At 55.4% G+C, this 21,706-nt stretch overlaps 7 protein-coding genes across 7 annotated transcripts; 4 read left to right on the plus strand and 3 right to left on the minus strand.

The window, feature by feature from the left end:
• Positions 1-1,573: 1,573 nt before the first annotated feature.
• nit-4-0 (Nitrogen assimilation transcription factor nit-4) lies at positions 1,574-4,301 on the minus strand (the record flags this gene model as incomplete). The annotated part of the gene is made up of 8 exons (XM_037325732.1): positions 1,574-1,887; positions 1,954-2,270; positions 2,319-2,631; positions 2,678-3,154; positions 3,204-3,285; positions 3,341-3,740; positions 3,814-3,884; positions 4,242-4,301. The coding sequence occupies 8 exons, from the start codon at positions 4,299-4,301 to the stop codon at positions 1,574-1,576; spliced, it is 2,034 nt and encodes a 677-aa protein (XP_037175844.1).
• A 1,016-nt stretch (positions 4,302-5,317) lies between these two features.
• Positions 5,318-6,118, plus strand: CGCA056_v010486 (uncharacterized protein; the record flags this gene model as incomplete). Its single annotated transcript, XM_037325733.1, has 2 exons — positions 5,318-5,566; positions 5,642-6,118. 2 exons carry the CDS (start codon positions 5,318-5,320, stop codon positions 6,116-6,118), a joined length of 726 nt encoding a protein of 241 aa, XP_037175841.1.
• A 580-nt stretch (positions 6,119-6,698) lies between these two features.
• CGCA056_v010487 (uncharacterized protein) lies at positions 6,699-7,566 on the minus strand (the record flags this gene model as incomplete). Its single annotated transcript, XM_037325734.1, has 3 exons — positions 6,699-6,792; positions 6,849-7,087; positions 7,159-7,566. 3 exons carry the CDS (start codon positions 7,564-7,566, stop codon positions 6,699-6,701), a joined length of 741 nt encoding a protein of 246 aa, XP_037175842.1.
• A 3,337-nt stretch (positions 7,567-10,903) lies between these two features.
• CGCA056_v010488 (uncharacterized protein) lies at positions 10,904-11,447 on the plus strand (the record flags this gene model as incomplete). The annotated part of the gene is made up of 4 exons (XM_037325735.1): positions 10,904-10,995; positions 11,060-11,080; positions 11,150-11,288; positions 11,346-11,447. The coding sequence occupies 4 exons, from the start codon at positions 10,904-10,906 to the stop codon at positions 11,445-11,447; spliced, it is 354 nt and encodes a 117-aa protein (XP_037175881.1).
• Positions 11,448-11,698: 251 nt separating this feature from the next.
• On the plus strand, positions 11,699-13,699 carry yuaR (putative hydrolase YuaR; the record flags this gene model as incomplete). The annotated part of the gene is made up of 1 exon (XM_037325736.1): positions 11,699-13,699. One exon carries the CDS (start codon positions 11,699-11,701, stop codon positions 13,697-13,699), a length of 2,001 nt encoding a protein of 666 aa, XP_037175018.1.
• Positions 13,700-15,128: 1,429 nt separating this feature from the next.
• CGCA056_v010490 (uncharacterized protein) lies at positions 15,129-15,937 on the plus strand (the record flags this gene model as incomplete). Its single annotated transcript, XM_037325737.1, has 3 exons — positions 15,129-15,444; positions 15,497-15,601; positions 15,651-15,937. The coding sequence occupies 3 exons, from the start codon at positions 15,129-15,131 to the stop codon at positions 15,935-15,937; spliced, it is 708 nt and encodes a 235-aa protein (XP_037176078.1).
• A 159-nt stretch (positions 15,938-16,096) lies between these two features.
• On the minus strand, positions 16,097-16,928 carry cel12B (Endoglucanase cel12B; the record flags this gene model as incomplete). The annotated part of the gene is made up of 3 exons (XM_037325738.1): positions 16,097-16,176; positions 16,227-16,465; positions 16,522-16,928. 3 exons carry the CDS (start codon positions 16,926-16,928, stop codon positions 16,097-16,099), a joined length of 726 nt encoding a protein of 241 aa, XP_037175665.1.
• Positions 16,929-21,706: the final 4,778 nt, after the last annotated feature.

A 21,706-nucleotide genomic window follows, 5' to 3' on the forward strand; every position in this document is an offset into this window, starting at 1 on the left:
CCGCCGAGCGGCCCAGCCCGCTCATCAGTCTCAACTCAAACACCGCCTGAAAAAACCTACGGATGCCAGCGAGAAAAAAAAAGCTTATCCAGACAATTGCATGCGCGGAAGATGGCCGAATAAGCTCGTCACAACCATGGTATTTGCGAGAGGACAAACGAAAAGAACCAAGTCCTCAGACCCTCCACGCAGCATGCGAGAGCCAGACACCGAAGCCCCCAAAATTTCTCGGAACATGGCCGAGTGGATCAGCCACCGTCGCCTAAACGGCCCAGACGGCCATACTCCGGTGCTTGCGGCCCTCTTGACCTCCGCGGTAGTGGAGGAAAGTCATCACGAGAACCTCCGGCCCCAATTGTGTTCCCTCTTCGCAGGTAGCACGTACATGATAACCCCGCGGCAGAAACGTCAGCTGGTTTCTCACAAGATGATGACGCGCCTCATTTCGAAGAAATCGGGTCCCTGAACTCCACGGCTATCTTAACCGACAAACACCGAGGTTGAGAAGTCCCAGGTGTCAGATCAGCCCATCATCTGCGTCCAAAAGAGGTTCGGATCAGCAAGGCCGAATCATTCGCAAGCCTGGGTTCCGGTGTCTTGAGTAAGAACCCGGCGGGCTGGTGTTGCGGGGGTTTCAGAAACGCCGGTCAGTGTAAGTAAATCTGCAAAGTCTCAGGATCCATGTCTCTTTTTTCTTGCTGAAAATGGCAACGTACGACAACGCATCACACGTGCTGCTTGGTGCCTTATTTTCCTTTTCTTTCTTTGATACAAGCATGATTCGTTTTTTGGCAATGCTACTGACACTTTTCTAACGGATGCTTGCAGAAACTCGACGGAAATCCAAATTCGAAGAACAGCAATCCTGACAGGCATCGTCTCTCTGGCAAAATAACCCATTGTTTGCGAAGCCGACAATCTGTCTTTGAATTGCGGTAGAGTCGACATGTGCAGGCATCCAGACCTACCTCCGATGCAGCCAAAACAATCATTTGCTTCGTCTTTCACACACGATAATGATAACCCCAGCCAGTACGAGACTTGAACAGACTGCTGGGAACGCATCTACGAGGAAAATTATCAGTTGCCGGATTTGTCCTTGATTCCGAGACTCACACAGCACCAGCGATTCAATTCTCGATGTTCGACACGTTGGGATGGCGGGATGTTAATCGGGAACAGAATGTGCCTGTTCTGGTGAAGCCTGCGGTATTGTTTTTGATAATTGTTTGGTCTATAATTTTGAACGTATGTGCTGACTCTGTTTACAGGTATGCCTCGACGAAGATTCTTAACATCAAAACGAGGATGCAAGCTGTCGAAACTAGATGCTGCTCTCTGTCTGGCGGCGTCTCCAGCACTACAAGATAAATTGTCCCGGAAAGTGTTGTCACCATATCGACTTCCTTGGTCGTGGTCTGGTGACTGTTTGAACAGTACCCTCAAAAGTCATGGTCAAGCAACTAGCCCATTCAAACAATGCAAACGGGCCGATTCAGATTGGCGATACGGGCGATTTTAGAGGCGACCTTTGAGGTGCCCAGAACGCCGGAAACGTTTCGAGCACATGATTTTACTCTTCTATCGCGCCAACCCGGACACTCAACGGCTCTATCGCCGACATATTCTGGAACACTTGCGGGTCGATCGCGAACGCCTCCGGACCGAGCGTATCGACGAACGGGAAATTGTACAGCTGCTCCGGTGAGCTGGTCGCCTCTGGACCCGGCGGAACGGAGACCGGCGGCACGCCAGGCTCTCTGGCCTGCGGAATGCCGTAGGTCGCCATAGGGGGGGTGGCGGCTGTTTTTGACAGGCCGAGGGCGCCAACATCAATGCCGAGGCTGGCGAGTTCGCGGGTAATGAGGTTGAGGGCGCTGCTGATGACTTTTTCAGAGGGGTCAGCGACGTCATTGACACTGATGGGAGTGGAGACGAAGTGTGGAGACTCACCTGGGTTGATGCGCTTCACGGACGCCAGGATGCGGACGCAGTACTCCAGCCGGCGGAGCGCCTGCGTATCTTCCACGCTCGACTGGACCTGCAGGAGGAAGATGGACGCGGCAATGTAAACGCTGTATGAGAGGGACAGGACGCAGTGGCCGATGCCAAAGGAGCGGCAGAAGAGGTCGAAGATGGCGATGATGGAGGTCGCGGTCGTCACGCACTCGACGAGGTACCGTTGCACCGGTTGGAGATTCTCGCCGACGCGCCCGCGCTGGGAGAGCATTGGCCGGTAGAGGAGGATCTTGAACGTGCGGTAAAGTGCGCTGGGGATGCGTCAGCCAGAGTTTTGTGATCCGCAAATGATTGCTTACTTCAAGGTAATGATATGGGACGGTGGCGCGAGAGCCGGGAGCGCCGTGGATTCCATTTTTAGGTGAGGTGGCAGCTCATCCCACCACTGGCGGAGGGCGGGCTCTTGCTTGGCCAGGCACTCTTGCATCTCGGCCTGGCTGTTGGGACGAACCGGGTCATACATATGCACGAGGATCTCGTTGAAGATGACCGAGAGACGGCACATTTGCGTAAAGCAAGAGGTGGAGTGGGCAGCCGAGGGAGGGTACTTCCAGCCGCCTTCCGGGACGACGCCAAAGGGGGTCCAGGACTCATTCTCGGCGGAATCATCAACTGGTGGTGTTAGCTTGGGAACAAACACGACGGGAGGCTGACCTACACATGATCTGTGGCGGAGACACCGACGTCTGCTGCAGCGACGGCGAGCGGCCGAGGTACAGACTAATCATCTTGTCCCAGAAATAGCAACTCCAGAAGAGGCGATGCCGGATCTCGACGTCCTCGTCAGCTAGTTGGACCGAGCCGGGATACCTCTGGCCGTCGACGCAAATGCCGAGATGGTCGATGATGCGGAATGCAAGACCACTATATGTCCATGCCTGGGCGCTGTTTCCAACACTACACTCCTGCGCGCTCAGCAGCAGTAGCGTTTGAACGGTAGGGATTGAGCAGACGCCCTGGCTGAGCTCCTCGAAGACCATGCTCCGGGCGTGTTTGCCAAAGAGGGCACCGCCGTCGTAGAACTCTTCGAGCTTCTCCTTGGTGGCGGGATCACTCCTGCCCCAGCGGATGGAGTGAGATAAGACTGCATTCATCAACGTATGAGAGTAGTAGGGCCCCATGGTCTGCATATCACCTGGCAGGGGTCAGCATGACAGCAGCAAACTCACACGAGATGCACTCACGAGTGAAGGCGGGCCTGTAGATGAAGTTGAAAAGCGGCTGGATCCAGCACCAATGCACGTTGAGCAGGTATCCAAATGGTTCCTGTGCAGGGCGTCAGTCTTGGCAACGCATGCCAGTCATATGGTAAGAAACTCACCGGTATCTCGGACATGTTCTCGAGAGCCCGCTGCTGCCAAGCATTGGCGACGAGCCTCTCCCGCCGCTGGATGGCCTGCTCCGACGACGACGTGTGATCTCTTGACCCGAGCGGGCGATCGCTCGGCAGCTGAAAGAAGCTCGTAGCACCGTGATACGTGATGCCGCCCTTGTCGTCAACTTTTAGCCCCTTGAAGCTCTCACTCACAGACTCCTCATCCTGCGACTCGACGTGGTGCGGATCCGTCATGGGCGACTGCCCGGCGGACGGGCCCAGGCTGGGGGACGAGGTCCGCGACGGCTCCGAGGGGCCCGGGGCGTGGACCCTGGCGGCGGCCAGCTGGGCCTCGAGGTCCTTGATGCGCTGCTCGAGGCGCGATGTGTACGACAGCGTCGGGTTGCTTGGTTGGTCAGTTAGGCTGCACAGTGGGTGAGGGGTAAGGGAGGGCGTCGACGGGTTGTGGGTTGTCTCACAGTTTGTAGACGCACTCATCCGCGCGTGCGGCGCATCTGTTGCACGTCGGCTGCTCGCCGCCGCATTTTACCTGTCATCCCGGTTCCGGTCAGCCCCCCCGCGTCCGACGCCGTGTCCGGAGATTGGGTTTTCGATGATGACGTCCGTCCCACCCCCGCCAGCGCCGCCGCACCACCACATCGAACCACGCACCACCGGACCGCCCGGCCGACCATGGATGCAGTCTTTCACGACCGAGATGGTGATCATTCGACAGACGGCCTTGCATCGCAGCCGCCGCGTGCTGGGCCGGCAGTGGTGGTGCAGGGGTGCCGGGTGCCGGTGGCGGAGGCGGGAAAGCGGAAAAGCAACAGCGCAAGGGGAAGTGGTGAAACAGCAGCAGGAAAAAAAAGGCATCGGAGATAAAAAGGGAAAGGCAACGACGTACCTTGCGCCGGCGACACGGCTCGCACGAGAAGGCGCTCTTCTTAATGGCTCTCGTCGACATGGCTGATCATTATTGAGACGTTCTCTCTCTCGCTCTCTGCCCGCTTGAGAGGGGTGAGGGGGGGCTTGCGGCGGGAGGGAGGCTGCTGGGTGAGGCTGATGAGGCTAATCTGCTCGCTCGCTTGCTTCTGGTTCGATCGCGGGACGGAAGAAAGTTGACTGAGAGAGTGGGGATTTTTTTTTTCTTTTTTTTCGTTAGGTGGTCAGTCGCCTCTGCCTCTTGTTGGGCCCAGATTATGCAGCGGACAGACACAAAAAATAAATAAAGATAGCAGGGCGAGATCGGGCTGGATGCAACGTTTGGTCGGATCGAGGACCAGTGACGACGGCGGGGTCTTTCTTGGGTGGTGAGTGTGGTGGTGTCCTTTGGGGGGGGGGCGCACTTTGATGGGGAATCCGACAGCGACAGCGACAGCGACGACGGGCTTCGACCGGGTCGGGAATCGCGGGAGATTTCCACCTGCGATTGGCCCAGCGGCGACTGTGACGCGCCTGAGACGGCCATGAGCAAATCGGATCCATCGACGGAGACCAAGCGACCAATCAACGCACACAAGGGGTCCACTTCTCGTCAGCGGCTTTTCCCGATCTGGGTCTCCGCGGGAGGGAGTGGGGCCTCACCGAAGCTTGTTCTCGTTTTCGGTGATCTAGAATGCCGCTCACCGGGCCTCACCGGATTATGTAATCGGGATGTGAGCGCCGTGTGTTGCATTGTGTCATCTCATCGATGTTGGGTGTTTGGTCACTGAGATTCATGACTCGTGGCTCATCTCATGTCATTTCACACTCACTCATCATTTCATGAGATACCTTACAGTGAGGTGGTCGTTGAAATGTGCAGATAATCCCAGCTCACCACGCACTCGGAACGCCGTGCCGCAGGGTCGCAGACGCGCCTAAAGCCAACTAACTAGCCCAGTGACCTTCCCTACACTCACCCGCATCAACCCCGAAAAGCAGCCTCCCCAGCCATGGATACAGCCTCACCTTGAAACCACCACCACCCGCCCATTCACCATGTCCTCCGCCCGCGTCACCCCGCCGCCGCCGGAATGCAGCATCGCTCCGCAAACCACCACCACCCCCTCCGACGCGTGCGCCGCCCTGCGCGCGTGGCACTGGGACGGCTGCCCCGCGGGCTTCTCACCCGCCTGCAGCACCACGGACGGCGTGGCCTCGCATACCCAGCCGAGCGTGAGCTGGAGCACCGGGTGGGATAACAGCCTCACGCCCCTGACGGCCACGGAGCGCTGGGAGACGGCGGTGGTGGGTGTGCTCTGCTGCCCGACGTACCTCCCCCCTCTCCCTCCCTTTCCAAACTTCACATCGCTAATTACCTAGGACAGAGTGCTGGAGTATGGATGCAGAGAATCAGCTTGCATCGCCTCCCTCACAACCCCCAAAATCCTCACCTACCCCCGCGTCACGACGACAGTGCAAGGCGAAGTAACAGGCCACGCCATCCCCGCCTCGCGCGCCGAGATACGCCTTGCGGGGGTAGTCTACGCGGCGGACGATCCGCGCTCGGACACGGAGATGCACGGGGCGCCGACGACGGTGTGGTGCGATGCGGAGCGGTGCGCGGACGTGCCGGCGGGTGTGACTACGGAGGAGGGGCAGGGCGCGGCGACGGCGACGGTGCTGGGGGGGATGCCCGCGGCGGAGGACGGGTTTAAGTTGCGGGCGCCGCCTGGGATGGGGGCGTTGGGGCCGTTTGGGGTGTACGCGGTCACGGCGCTGTTTGGGGCGGTGGTGTTTGCGGGGGGGTTGTTGGGGGGGTGGGGGTGGGCTGGTTGGAGGCGCCGGAGGGGGAGGTGAGGATGGATGGAAATGGGTTGGTTGAAGGGTGTTTTGTATGTTGGACATGTGTTTACTCATCAAACAATTGAAATCATGCAACTGAAGAGATGCTTTTCCCTTTTCTGGTTTAGAGCTTCCCTGGATGCCTGCTTGAGGTGACGTGGTTGTGGCATAAGTCGCTACTCGAGAGACCGAGTTGTGGAAATGGTTGATTGAATAACATCTTTACGCTGGGTATCTCTTTTCTCTATCAAAAATAAGTTAAATCATGCAGCGCATACCTGAATGCCTGCTCGAGGTCGCTGTAGCACAAGTCGCCTCTCACGAGACTGGTTAATGGAAATAGAAAACGTTGATTAAATGGTATCTTTTACGCTTATTGGGGTATCTCGTGGTTTTTTCTCTCCAAAATAAACAGAAATGATGCAATCGACCAGAACAATGAGTTGGTGATCCGTCTCTCGTCCGGTTCTCCTCGGATGCCCCCGTCCGTCCTTAACGCCATGCTGAAATCGCCGTTTTCCCATACTCGTACACACATGTTTCCCGCATGCCGCACTCGCATGCACAAATCGCCTGAATGAACAGATGCATAGACTCAGACCTGCACCATGGCAGCCTGATCTTCGAGCCGCGTCCTGTCGTTGCTGAACTCGAACCACGCGCGAAAGAGGAGGCCGTATTCCGATAACCTGCCATTCGTCAGACTTTACATCTCATCTCACCCCAAACAACCACAACAACTCACATGATCAGCCCCAGCAGAAACGCCAGCGCCGCCTCGTACCGCATGTACGGGTACGCATAGAAGGCGTTGCTCTTCTTGGACTCGATCTGGATGACCAGCAGGATCCAGCAGATGGTCGCGCCGAGCGAGAAGCACAGCTCCATGCCGAAGTGGACGTGCTTCGGGATGCCGCCGCGCTGGTGCCCGGCGCGCTTGCGGAAGATGACGGTCGTGAAGGACCAGAGCATCATCAGGACGGACTGCGGCGCGGCGGTCAGCTTTCTGCGCTTACAGCACACACGAGATGTGAGGATAGGAGAGGAGAACATACCAACGGCACAGATAACCACATGGCATAAAAGATGGGATCGCTCGGGCTCGTGTCGTCGTTGAGGTACTTGCCCCGCCGCGAGACGTAGATGTTGATGTTGAGGAAGACGACGACCAGCGGCACGACGATGGCGAGCTGGCGCAGGACGTAGTACATGTAGGTGCACCGCCGGCGCTTGCGGTTGAAGCGGTCGGACTCGGGGGACGGCGGCGCATAGCAGCCGGAGGGGTGCTGGCCGTACCAGTAGCGCTGCTGCGAGCTGTGCGTCGACGAGGCCGTGTCGGGCGGGTGGCAGGCGGCGGGGGAGGAGTGGTAGATCTGGCCGCCGGGCGGGTGGTGGTAGCCGGACTCGGAGTAGGGCGGGGCGGAGTAGCCGGGCTGGCTGTAGGCGCTGGCGTGGAGGGACATTTTTTTGTGCGTTGGGGAGGGGTGTTTTTATCTCGAAGGATTCTTTCTCTTTCGTCTCTGGTGATTATGTTCCTCCTTCTGGTTGTGCGAACTCAATGGGTCGTGTATGTCGTCTCTAAATCCATATGCTGTGGTGGTGATGATGCCGGGGGCGGCTTCGGTGATGCTGATGAACGAGATGGGGGCTTCAAGATGAATCCCACATGACGTCGGGCCTTTGCGTTGCGTTGCGATGAGTCGAAAGGGGAATGAAATGTGGCACTCGTCGACCTTTTCAATATCCGTCAATTGTGAAAAAAAAAAAAAATTGAAAAAAAAAAAAAAAAAAAAAAAAGACCAAGAAAAAAAAGCCCAGAGACGCCGAGCAAAAAAGCTCTGATCACGCCCGAACCATTTCACTCCCAAGAGAAAACCAAGAAACCGGAGCCGTCCAAAAGCAAAGGCGATGGACAGTCAGTACTACAAATAAAAACAGCAGCAGCAGGAGAACAAGAGCCAAGTCGCTGGGCGGAAATTTTTAGCAGCGACGCGGGTCTCGCTGCGGCTTCCCGCCAAGTCGCGCTATCAGGTCACTGACTCCGAAAGGGGCCACTGAGGGCCGCCTTGGCTTTTCTGGTACCTAAGGTACCTAGGGGGAGGGAGGGGAGATGGGGCGAGGAGGGTTTTACGTATTTTCATTTGGGTGGGATGTGCTTTTGCTTGGCGCTGTGCTGGGCCTCTCTGTTCAGTGCGTGTGCTACAGATGAAGGTGTGAGAGAGGCATGTAAGCCAAGACCGAGGAAAGGTTTATCATCCCTTGGGGCATCCTGTGCTGGGCTGGGCAATGAATGTACCACACTGCCAACACCAGTGGGACACCTCAGTAGTCCTCTACCTGGCACAAGACAGCCGAGCCTTAGCATGAAGCGCACAAGAGATAGGCCACTCTTGGGAGGTGTTGCAGCCAAGGCCAGACCAGGCCAGGCCGCCGACATGAGGAGGGCAGACACACGCCAGCGCAACGCCCATTGGCACTCTACCTGCTGTTGCGCAATCACGACACCCGCCGCCGAGAGGGAACGGTGAGGACGGCGACATGCGGGCAGCCTGGGCTTTTTCTTGGGGGCGTGTTACAGCTGTATCTGGGCCTGCGCGTGTACCTAAATGCGGTGCCGTTTCGGCGGCATCTGCGCCAGAGACGAGACAGCGGTGGAATTCTGGGGCGTCTTGGACAGAGGCGTTGGCATTGGCATCCGTAATGTGTGGTGTCTGGCGCTGCTCGGCATACCTCAGCTTCCAACCCGATGATGTGACGTATCGCGAACTAGGCAGTCTGCTGTTTAAACTTCTTGGGTGATGGGAAAAAGGAAATTGGCCATCTTGGTTATCGCCTGGCCAAGAGTCGGGATGCGCATTCACGGTGGTGGTGGGAGTGTGTCTTGTAGTGCAAACGGCGCCGTGGTGTCTGGGCAGCGGGTGATTGGACCTGGTGCTTCTCCCTTCAACCCGATCATGATGGGCGACCATCTGCCTCGCTGCAAGACGCCAACTGCAACCGTCCGCTGTCTACCACGATGCAGGCGGTGGGAAAGTGCCGAGACACGCCCCTGTTTGCGGCAACGTTGCGAAAGGGTGCGTTTCCCGCAGAGCGGTCGAGACTGGCTGTGCCGCGGCAGACTCATCTCGCTCCAGAACAAGATCCCGCTGTATACATAGGTAGTGCACCCTGGACGAGCCGTCGCAGTTGCAGCGCCCGTTGCTCAAAGAAGCAAGACGAGGCCGTCAACACCAACCATCAGACCTGACTCTGCGCCAAGACACAACACTGCCGTGTGTGCAGACCTTCAGGGTCCATCGCAATCATGCTCCTCAGCTGTGCTCTGCTCTCTGACGCTTCCCCCAAGACCCAAGACCCCGAGATCAGCGCAAATAATCTTGGCGCGCCAAGCGGCTGCCGGCGAGCACCACAGACGGCCGTGACTGATCGACAGGCGCCCATGGCCGGCCTATTCCCCACGACGAATTTCATCGAGATTTGGGTGACAATTTCTTCATTTTTTTCACGTCGACTTCGTGCCTGGGCGCCAGGGCGATAGAGAGTCATTGTCTGAGGTTTAACATCTGCAGAAAATCCCCTTGGGCTTTTTCGGGAGGTCTGGCATTACCAAGCGCGATTGTTCTGGGCAAAGATTGGCGCCGAGGGAAAATCTCGCTAATTTGCTCCTGGGCTTTCTTGGGGGGGTTTGCGTGTGCAGCGCACCCGTCGCGATGTGTGACAACACGTTCCCTCAGGACATCTCACGAGAAGTACTTGGGCACTAGGCGGTGACACTTTTTCGGTCCTCTGGGCTAGACTGCGCTTTCCGCCTCGCTGCCATCTGCGAGTCTCATCGGTCGCAGGCGCACGCGTTACGCCCTATGCCAAGACCATTGGCAAACAAACGCCAACGCCAGCGGACAAGACTCACAAAACAAAGAAGGGCCAAGACTTTTTCGTCTCACGTCGACGCATGACTGTTCTCTTCTTCCTCCCTTCTGCGAAAAGTCGGGCCTGGCGATGACCCGGCTCGGCCACGGTGGCGGTCTTGGCGTTGGGGTTTGGCCAAACCTTTGTGCGTGCATCTCGTTGGAATTTCCTTGGCGCTGCGAAGAGGAGACGAAAAAAAGTGACGAGCCGCTTCGGAGATTTCCGTACCTGACGGCTGGATCCCACGGCGGCCAATCTGTGTCATTTGTCGACTTTTGAGAAAAAACGGATGGAGGTGCCGGCCGCGTTGCCGTGATGCAGTTCTTGGCATCCAGTGAGCGCGATGATCGTGCTGTGTTGCACGGACTGTGAAGCTTGAAGTATTGTTATTTTGAGTTTGCGAGCGAATGCCGTTGTTCCGGCTTCGACGGCGACTTTTAGGGCGGCTAGCGCCGCAGGGTGGGCGGGTTTGCCAAGATTTGGGGATTCGGTTGACTCGCGATGGGACTACACGTGATGGGGTTGATCATTTCTTGGAAGACTTAAACGGGCTTGCGTTCGAGGATGGTAGTTGCCTTGATGGGAGAGATCTCCTTGGGGATATTGTGGCGAATGAATTTGCGATGGGGTAATTGGGCACGGCGGTTCCGAAGACGTTCTATTATTCGTGTTGCCTGGTTGAGATGAGGGCGAAGTCTTCCCTATCCGGCAGCTTTCTTTAAAAAATGCAGGTGAGCGAGTTCCTTGAATGTAGCTCTCGACGCCCATATCGCTTGCATATATAGAATTTCATCTGCTATCTTGTGAGGCTAGTCACACCCAATTTATGGGTGCTTAAGCCGCTACTTGTGTAGCGTTTGAGATTGACTGATTGATGGTGACGGCGATACGATGACCTTCGTGAATGTGCGCTCTGCAAATCAAAGATGCTATTTGATACACTTTTACAGGGACGTTTTCCGAGAACCACAGAACTTCTCATGGTTTGTCTGCTCCGGTCCAGACCTGAAATAGGACCGGCGCTGATCGCTTTGAGCTCACGTGTAGCGGTGGACCTCTAGCAAGCGGGTACGCGATAAATTAATCGCCGGTCCACATCGAATGCCGTCCGACTCACGTCCATCTCTCGGCCGATAGATCGGAGGCCCTCTCCGGCCCCCACCCGGCAGAGGTTCAAGCCGGTCAGGGAGGCATTCTGACATGGCGGATGAAGCACCTGAATGCCGCGATTCGCAGCGCGCTGCCCGCATACCTAGACGCATTCGAGCTTTGGAATGTATCGACGCAAGAATTATTGCGGATGGATTTTGGCCGAAGCTTACACCGTCCACAGACGAACCTGCGTCAAATTCCTCACAGCTTCGTGCCCGGAGACCTAAGTGGACTCCGCAACGGCACATCGGACCCAAGGATCCCCACATTTACCGGGAGCTAAGCCCGACTCGGCCGGCCGAGGCTGACATAAGCCGGCCGTTACAGCTTGCAATGAGCCGAGCCAACCAGAGCTCGCGAGGCTTGCGAAACCCCTCAGCGAGCGACGTCGTCTCAAACGCGTTTTCCTCGTCACCGCTGCAGTCACCGCGTCGAGCTTAGGTCTTATTCATCTTGTACTTATAATCAGTAAATCTGCCATTGAGGGGCGATTGTTGGGTTCAGACATTGAATCTGTGTGGTACGGCACTCAACATGGAGAAGAAGCAAGCATACGCAAGCGTGCAGCCGGCCCGGCGTCGCAACCGATCAGCCATCGGAAAGTGGCTGATAGCCGGCGGCGCCATCGCATTGCTGGGCGCTGCGAGCTGGTACCTCCACAAGCAGGATCTCAAGTCTTGGAGGCACCCCGAGCACCATCATGACTTCGCCTCAGTCGTCCATCTCAGAGGGTCTCCGTACGGCCGGTTCCCCTTGCCCGATGACCCGTTCAGGTTCATCCCTTGCACCAACACATCTCTCCCGCCTCCCCTCAACGACCCGCATCCCGAGGACACTTGGGAGGCACTCTTTGACCCTCGTCCGTCTCACTGGAGCTGGGGCAACAAGACCACATCCACCGAGGAATTCCGCAATCCCTACGCGGGCCGCGGCATCTACCTCTGCGGATACCTCGACGTGCCCCTTGACTACACCAATGACTCCGACACTCGCATCGTCCGGCTGGCCGTGACAAAGTACCAGGTCTCCGGCCTCGCCCGCATCAGAGAACCCCTCGACGCAGACAAAAACCCCGTCCCGGGCACCAAAAGCAAACGCACCATCGTAATCGAGCCCGGCGGCCCCGGCGGCAGCGGCACGTCCTATGCCTGGTCGGCCGCCGAACGCGTCTCCAAGCGCTTCAGCAACGGCACCTTCGACGTGCTCGGCTGGGACCCCCGCGGCGTCAACACCACGCACCCCTCCATATCCTGCTTCCCCTACGACGTCGACCGCGACCACTGGTCCCTTCTCACCGGCCAGTACCTCGAGGTCTCCGACCCCAAGCGCCAGCTCAACCTCGCCGACGCCATGAACAACGCCACCATGAAGGCCTGCTTCCAGAAGCACGGCGACGTCCCCCGCTTCCTCAGCACCACCTTCGTCGCCCGCGACATGGAGCAGATCCGCAAGGCCCTCGGCGAGCGCGAGCTCACCGGCTACCTCGTCAGCTACGGCACCGGCATCGGCCAGACCTACGCCAACATCTTCCCCCACAGCGTCGGCCGCATGATCCTCGACGGCACCGAGTACGTCCGCGACCACCGCCTGCTCGGCGGCTTCGGCTGGACCGCCCTCGACAACGCCACCGACGCCTGGCACGACGGCTTCCTCGGCGAGTGCCTCAACGCCGGGCCCAACCACTGCGCGCTGGCCCGCGAGACCGACGGCTACCCCGTCGCCCTCGACGACCTCGAGTCGCGCATGCTCGCGCTCGTCAACTCGCTCATCGACAGGCCCGTCATGGGCTACACCAACACCAGCGGGCCCTCGCTCGTCACCTACTCCGGCCTCGTCGGCGCCATCTACCGCTCCCTCTACAACGCGCAGGGCTGGCCCGCGCTCGCGCGCATGCTCGCCGAACTCGAGCAGGGCAACGCCACGCTCGCCGCGCGCGCCCTCGAGCGCTCCGCGTGGGAGTACGACCCGACGCTGCCGGCCACGCATCCGCACCCCGCGTCGTCTGACGAGCTCGGCACGCTCGTCATCTGCGCCGACTCGTGGGACGCGCCGCAGCCCGCCGACGGGCTCGACTGGTGGGCGTCGCTGTGGGCCAACATGACGGCCAAGTCGTGGGTCTCGGGCAACTCGCGCTTCTTCAACGTGTTTCCGTGCCGGCACTTTGGCACGTACTGGCCCGAGCCCGCGGGCGTGTACCGCGGCGACCTGAACCACACGCTGCGCCACCCGGTGCTGCTGATCGCGGAGACGTACGACCCGGCGACGCCGCTGCGCAATGGGCGGAGGTTGTTGAAGGAGATGGGGCGCAATGCGAGGTTGGTGGCGCACCGTGGCTACGGGCACTCGTCGAGGGACACGTCGAAGTGCACGGAGGCGATTGCAAGGCGGTATATCATGACGGGGGAGGTGCCGGAGGAGGCGGAGACTGCGTGCTATGCGGACGAGAAGCCGTATCTTTATGGGGTGAAGCATAAGACTGATGTGGTGGAGGGCGGGGGTGATCCGGTGGAGGTGTGGCTTAAAACTCTTGAGTGAGTGTTTGTGGTGGGAGGTAGAATGGTGGGTTTCATGTTAGATATGTTCCAGCTCTCTGACTGAGATGAAAATAGTACTAGTTGATGTAAATTTGACCATGTTTAAGGTGAAAGTTAAACTGACTACTTCGATGCTGATCTTTATGAAGTCGATTCATTTAAAATGTCTTTCGCAAAAGGACGTCGGGCTTGAAAAACCCAGAATTGACTAAATTCCTTTACGAAGCCAGTGTTGTAGAAATGCTACAGAAGCAATAACGCCACGTAGGTCAGAAAGCTTCTCACACAAATTGTAGTCTGAGTCACACAAGCTGTGAGCTTGTCTACATGATTGTGAGCCTTCAACTTCGTACTGTTGAGTCGGGTTTACAGTCTCAGATTCGGCTCCAAGGCTCGGTTGATACTCACCTGGACTTTGCACGCTATCACAAATACAAGCTTCTGTGAACGAGCCGTCAAGCCTACTTACGTTCACTCATAATGGTCATGCGGAGACGCGATGTGACCTGCTGTCTATGGCGGTTGATGAAGCTGGCTGGTTAGAGCTATGTCGAATACGAAGATTTTCCGTGATTTTGTTGTTCTTTTCACCTCGTGGAAGTCATCGGTTCCCGCCGGCTACGTTTCAATCTTCAAAGTATGAAATGAAGAATGTATGAGACTATGACCGATGCAGGATTTAACCGCAAAGTTCGTAGACGCCTAAGCTTGCGATGGATTGATTGCCTTCCCAATTTATTGAGACCGGTGCGATCTCGTGGGCTAGCTCTGTGACTTTTCACCACCGCGAAATTTTAATTGATTAGCATGGCTTCAATGATAATCGATCTCAAAAAAGGCCTTAGTTCAATTTGACGCTATTTTCCTGCAGGAATTGCAAGACATGAGTATTAACTTTTCGCCAGTCAGATAAGTCCCTCCAATGATTGACCTAGTCCTTCGGTGGACGCGTCGTTGGACATCTTGCGGCTCATACATCCAACACACCTGCAACTCACACCATTTGCCCACAACAACTTTAATCTGACAACACTTCATTGCTTAGCCAATGCCCAGCCAAGCCAGCTCGGAGCCCACGGAGCCCCGAGCCAGTCCTCCCGCCGGATACCATCTCCACTTTTCACCCGTCTTTAGTGAGGATGAGAAAAGCGGCCCGCTTGGCAGGGAATCTCGCGTCTCGGCTTTCGGACTCGATGATGGAATACGCCTTCATCACTGGCGAGCGCTACTTTGATTTTTCGGGTCACGTGCGGCTCCGCCAAGGCACGGAGGGAAACGGAGAATATGCCAACTTGTGAACTCCGTCCCTAGGCTAAGGACCCATGTCAGCAGAGCCAAAATTTCATGCTAGTTGTTTTTCTTCGTTGATAACATCATTTTGCCTACCGAGAAATTACCAATTAGTTGCGGCACGCATACAATCTCTCACCATGGCTTCGATCTTCAACCGGGCGAGATTATTAGCATTCTCCAAGTTCGCCGCAGCCACAGCCGTTGCAGTCCCAACGAGTTTCTGCCTGTGGACCCGCCAGTGCTCACTCGATGAATCGTTCTCGCCGGCGACGGACAGCCTCTTCCAGCACCCGTTCCTCAAGAAGGTGAATCCGGAAAACAGCGGCGGGTTCCACGACTGCTTCGTCCGCGAGGTGGCTTTTGAGAATGTTCGTCCTGGGTTGCTGGAGGACGCGTTGGGCGGGGGGTCGAAGCTGGTGGAGACGTACGCGGCGGGTGTCTGGGGGCGGTACGGTGAGTTAGAGAATGACGGAAATTGACAAGATGTAATGCTAAGTTGATGTAGCTTTTACTGTACAGCGGAAACTCATGGAGAGGGCGAGGAAGAATGAGTCCAACGCGGGTGACATTTGGGAGAAGGAGGAATTGCTAAAGAGCACTTACCCAATCGGTACGTCTTATTCTTCAGCTTCATATACCAGACCTGCTGACCATGACAGGTACGATACTGGCGGACGACTTCATCGTCATCGACAAGTCGTCCAACACCCTCATGTTCCGTGGCGGTGTGTCGCCCAGGGAGGAGGGTCCACGTGAGATGGACACGTTCATCACGCTCGTCACGGAGCTTGATCCTCAAAAGCGGGCCGTCAGGTTCAAGATCAAGTCGGTGATGATTGACCGAGTCAGCAATGGCAAGGGAGCCCTGATGGGGGTTGTCGTCGCTTTGCATCAGCAGTATGCGAAGCTGTTGTTGACGGCGGGCGTGGACCACTGTGTTGCGTGATACCCGGGGATGATGTTGGACCATCTCCTCTCTTCAGATTAGGTGCTAGATATTGTACTATTAGTGTAGAGATCTAAATTAGATCTAGAACAATGTCATTCATCGCTGTAGAATTTCCACGTGCCAGCGTTACAAAGCTTATGGCGGCGGAAACGAGCCTCACTGGACATCGGCAATGAACTTCGGCACCACAAACTCCGCGGGACCACCCGTAAACGCCTCCGTACCCAGCTGAAACACTACAAACCGTCAGCTCTCCCCTTAAACTCACTCAAAGTGCACTACTTACCGAGCATGTACTGGTTATGAGCCGGGAATCGATGCTCCGCCACCAGATAATCAAAGAACCGCTTCACATCCGCGCGAAAGCTCTGAATCGGCCCGTCCACCGGCAAAAAGCTAAACACCTTCATCTTCCTACCATGGTTATACCCAAAGTGCACCTCCCACCGATGGCCCTCAATCTTCACCTGCGCAATCGGCGCCTTGGACTCGCTGATGGGCCACACGCCGCCCAGCCTCGCCAACCTACACCACGGTCCCGTCAGCCGCCTGGCCCCCAAAAAAGCACGCGCAGAACCTACCATATCATAACCTCGTACTCCCCGCTACTATTCACATGCTCCACGTCCGGATCCGTGAAAATGTCAAACGCGACGTTGGCGCGGACGTCCCATGTGCTGTATTGCCACTCCACCTCCGTCGGCAGCGCGGCAACCTCGCTCACCAGCCGGCGCCGGAACTGCCGCGCGCCGTAGACGTACGACTTGACGCTGTTCTCGCCGCCGCGCCACTCCCAGTCCGTGGACCACGCGATTCCCACGGAGCCCGTGGGGTTGCTTGGCGCCGTGGGGCCGTCGTAGTGCGTGCGCTGCGAGCCCGAGGTCGCGGCGGCGCTGCCCCATGTGTTGTTGTTCAGCTCGTAACCGTTGGCGGCGTGGTGGCCCCATTTCTTCTCGAGGGTGACGATGTGCGTTGGGGTGTCGGGCATGTCTGGCGGCGGGTGAGGGTGGTGAGATGTGTGTTTTTGAGTTGGTGGTGTGAGGATGAGAGGAGGGAGGACTGCTGGGGTGAGGGGAAGGTGGACGATGACGGGCGTGGATACAGGGAGCTGCTATCGTAGGCCGCAATCCTGATTTAGAGCGGATGTGTAGGGTCGGGAAGTCGTCAAGCTTATCAGGAGGTCTGGATCAGCAGGAGACTCCACTGAGATGCGTTAGCTTCAGTTGGAAGCCAAGAACCCCCTCGGCTCTTCGGCCGGTTAGCTCATACAAAACTCATTAGCATAGCAATAGACATAATATTGCCCAAAGAAGTTTAAAACCCCTATTAAAATGTTCTTTAGGTACCAAAGTATTATAAGTTATATATAAAGGCAATAGTCAACTAACTTACTTTGGCGTTAGGTATTCATAATGAAGTATTTATATCATAGAATAAAACACTATAGGATAACGTGTCTCAGCGAATTCCTGTTAGATCGGGGAGATCTGCTTGCGGGAAACACCCGGTTTGTAGAGAATCGTAACTTGGTGACGACTGGCCCATTTGGATGTTGTCTGGCGGAAGCAGGATATGCAGGGAATCGTACGATCCCAGTGAACTTATCGCCACCTAAGCCTTTAGGCCGTGCTGTGGTCAATTGCCTTTCCATGCCCGTAGTTCATGTAGTTCATGGCAAATGAGTGCAAACCGCTACACGCACATGTTAGAAGCATCCCGTTGTCGCCGTTGAATCTATTCGCCTCAAGCACTGCCACTAATAGCAACTGATTCCAAAATCACCGTTCCTGCACGTGCCACCACCTACACTCTGACATCCAGCCTGTTGTGCGCAAGCAACAGTCAGTTATGGACTTTGTTTCCCATGTGGTCCAGCCAGTTCATGCGTACCTCGTCCTCTCATGTTACGATGCAAGTAACCCCCACGCTATTGTTCCCATACCGGCCAATGCCTAAATGCCGCCTTGAGACCGGCGGAAATACCACGCGACTGCGTGCGGCATGGGCGGCGAGATGAGGCTGCCGGTGGGATTAATTAAAACCTGGCAGATGACGTGTGATATGGAGCTCAGCGAAGAAGAATACTTTGCGCAGTTTGCGATGCGCTGTGGGACGCGCTGAAATTGCTTCTCCAACACCCCATATGAGTTATAAAGATCGTAACTGCATAACACGACAGCCTCAAGCATACCCAAAGAATCGCAGAAACTCATACGTAGGAATGGATCGTCGGCGCAATTGTTAGCGGCCATGTCATAGGGATAGAATGACAATGGCCTGAATCTTTTGATGTATCCTGAGATTAGCGCGAGAAGGAAACAACTTTTACAACAGCTTGGCCGTCCGTGCAGCAGTTGATATATTTGGCAGAAGTTTCCTAGATGCCTCGCTAGACAGTCGGCTTAAAGTGGCAAATCTTGAGAGTGAAGAGGCACAAGGTCTGAAGATAGCTGGCAAAGGTACTGGAGGGCATGAGGCTGAACTATCAAGTTTAGGCCTCATCTTTTTGTGGACGTCTGAATCTATGAGCGCGACCGCCTGGTGATCAGAGACATACTGCGGGTCTTAAGAACTTGAAAATAGACAGGCTGGGAACGTCCTAGCCTTACCCCAGGTCAAAGGCGGCACAGACAAATCAGTTTACGTGAGCTCGAAAGGGATACTAGAGAGCCAAACCCGGTCGCCCGACATGTTGCAAATCGAAGGCTGCCAGCTTTTTCACCGCTCGCGTATATCATGGAAACGCGTTTGAGTTATTGCAATTGCCGCTTGGAAATTACCAGAAGGCTACTCCGTCAGACAGGATGCTCGGTAGATTGCCGGTGATAAACCGCCGAGCATCCCACATGCGGCCGGGTCGACCACAATGGAAGACCCCTAGGCCCGACCATAGCGGACCATCGCGGATTTGTCGCTGGCTATCATCCGATTGTATCAAGTGACGCATCTGGTTTCGGTGTGACTACTGGTTCTTATCACAAACTTCGACCGAGTCGACGATTTCTCACCATGCAGAAAAGCCCGCAAAGTACTAGTCGGATTTTCTCATGAAGCCGACAGGACGTCGAGCGGCACTATCTTAGTGACACCGCCGAGTCAGTGTTGTTGCAGGGAACAGATGGAACAAAATTCCATCCTTGCCTTGTGAATCGGTCAAACTTTCGCACGGAGCCTTCCGGTCTATATAAGTTCTACTACGCAATGTAAGGAAATGCTGATCGGGGGATGCACTGATCTCAAACTCTTTATGGTTATCTCAGCTCTTCTTTCCTACACCACTCATCGACACAAACCGCGGACGACATGTACAAGCCAAGCGCGAATTATGTCTCCACCATGAGTGTGGTTGCCGTGGGGGTAGGCCCAGTGGGGTAGTCTATCGCCGTACATCTCGCTCACGCCGGTATAAAGGTTCATGTTATTGAGAAGAATGACGTCGTGGACAGCTCGCCCCGAGCAGCCGGGTACTTTGGAAGGGCACTGATAGCGCTCCAGAGGACTAACATCTTGGAGAAGGCCAAAGCTATTGGGTTCTCGGCGGACAGTGTGTGCTGGAGACAGCCGATCATTGCGGACGACGAAGGCTCTATAGCCATGGGCCGCATTCTCGCTCGATTCGATTTCCCGAAGGAGGGATTATCTACCGCCACGGGCCACTTTAGCTCCCTGTACCTGCCGCAGTCCCGATAGACTCAGCTTCTGCTCGAGGAAACATTGAAACGGCACGGCGCAGTATTCTTCAAAACTTGGCGCACGGGCAAGAACAAATTAGCCATCTCACAGGGTTTTACTTGATGATTTCGGGACGTTCTTGGTACGTTCAGCTGTCCGACAAAAGGTCTACGAGAAGAAGTTGCGGGCGAACGCTCTCAGGTTGATGTAGATTGATTCCATGGTCCCTTGTAACGATTTCCAGGCTCAATCAAATGTACGCATCAATGCAAAGGACGCTTACAAAGTCTCGCGCAAATGCATAATTCAAATGCTGTCGTTAGACGTATGAGATACGGAAAGGGTCGATACATATGGACATACAAGTATGGAAATACATACTGAAACGGGGGGTGGTTGTGTGTAGAAACAAAATGCAGGGCGCGGCAAAAGGACCGCTGCAAGATGTTGATTTCTAAGAAGAACGCTGCTAATCTGCATACGCGCGTGGGCGTTAAATACGTACGCGCACTGCTTACGTACGCGTGGTTTCTAGCTAGGTAGGCGCCCTACCCACTTCAATACGTTCGACTTTTGCACTTACAACAATAGAACTTGAGCGGCGATTGGCTGCTGTCTAGCTTACAGTGCCGACGTGTCTTCCAACCATGTTCAAACTTTCGCTCCAATATGCCATTGTTTGGCTCGGTTCTTATTCGCCTGATCTTTGAGGTATTCTTGCATTTCTCGCGGTTTTGGCGGGGTCTGATGTAGGGAATGAAGCTGAGTCTCGAAGGTTGTCGACCAAGAGTCCGCCATTATGGGATTCCAACCCAGCTTTCTTGCCAGGACAACCTTGCAACGTGCACTAATGATTGTAAGTTGATTAAATGTGATGACATGAGCTTGTTGCGGCTTACTTTGCTGTGAACGAAAGTTCGGCCCGCTCCAGCACACCCATGGCCTGTTGATTCGCGTCCTCTTGAAGAGAGACACGACTCACGTCGCGTAATTTGATGAATCCCAAATCAAAACACACCTCCGCAAGCCGCTCAGAAAAATTATAGATGAGTGTGTCGTCCAGACTGACGAAAGTAGATGCCTCCTCTATCTGATGGTACAGGTCCACTGGCCGATATCTTATGCAACAACAGCACGAAACGATGCGCAAGCTATTGGATAGGAACTTGATTCTGTGCCGTTTGACCTTCTGCGGCGACGATAACCTGACTTCGCGTCAGAGCAGCTTCAATCATTGCAGGAAGTTGAATGGAGTAGCGGTTAAATGAACCAGGACCGAGACCAAAAATCGTCGGAGCCATAACGATGTACGTGGAGACTCCGCATATTTCACCCTTCTTTACCACAGCAATATCTGTCGTTCGCTGAGGACTTATTCCAAGTCTAGCGATACTTCTCGTAGGAATAGACGTCTTCCTCATCTGAAAGTGTACGCGATTGAGTGTACCTATGGGAATGCGGCCAGTCGCTGATATTGGAAGTGCTAAACATCTGCAAGTAATGCGCGGCACTCCAGGTGCAATGCCCTTTGACTGGCTGAATCGCCAACATACACTGTGGGCTAATTCAGATCCTAATGACATATGTCATTTTCTTTCGGTCTCGCCGCAAATGGCTTGGCTGATAGCTACGATCAAGGCCCAACGACGATCTCGTCGAATGCTATCAATGAAATCAGAAGAACCAACACAAACAAAATAGCTACTTCAATCATGAAAGTCCTGAAAGCACGAACGCTAACGACAAGGGACAGGGTGGAGGAGACGGCATTCAGCCTCAGCAAAAAGAGACTCTTAGAACGCTTAAATGGTTGTCATTTCACCTGATACCAAGTCCCGCAAGCGAAAGTCGAAGACATGCACTGAAAAGATCAAGCTAGGCAGCACGCCACATTGGTTTAAACCGGATTTGCACTTACGATTGCTTCCCCATCTTATAGACTACTGCAAATCATCTATGAGTTTCGACGGGCGAGTGATGCTGTTTGAGTCGAGGTCGATGGCGAGATGGAACAGGATGAATATTCATGTCCGAGCTCGCGGATCAAAGACGACATGACCCAGGGAACTGGTATCCTTGACGGAGGCATGAGGA

This window comes from Colletotrichum aenigma (genome assembly GCF_013390185.1).
Source record: "Colletotrichum aenigma strain Cg56 chromosome Unknown KSG_Cg56_contig07, whole genome shotgun sequence".
NCBI lineage: Eukaryota > Fungi > Ascomycota > Sordariomycetes > Glomerellales > Glomerellaceae > Colletotrichum > Colletotrichum aenigma.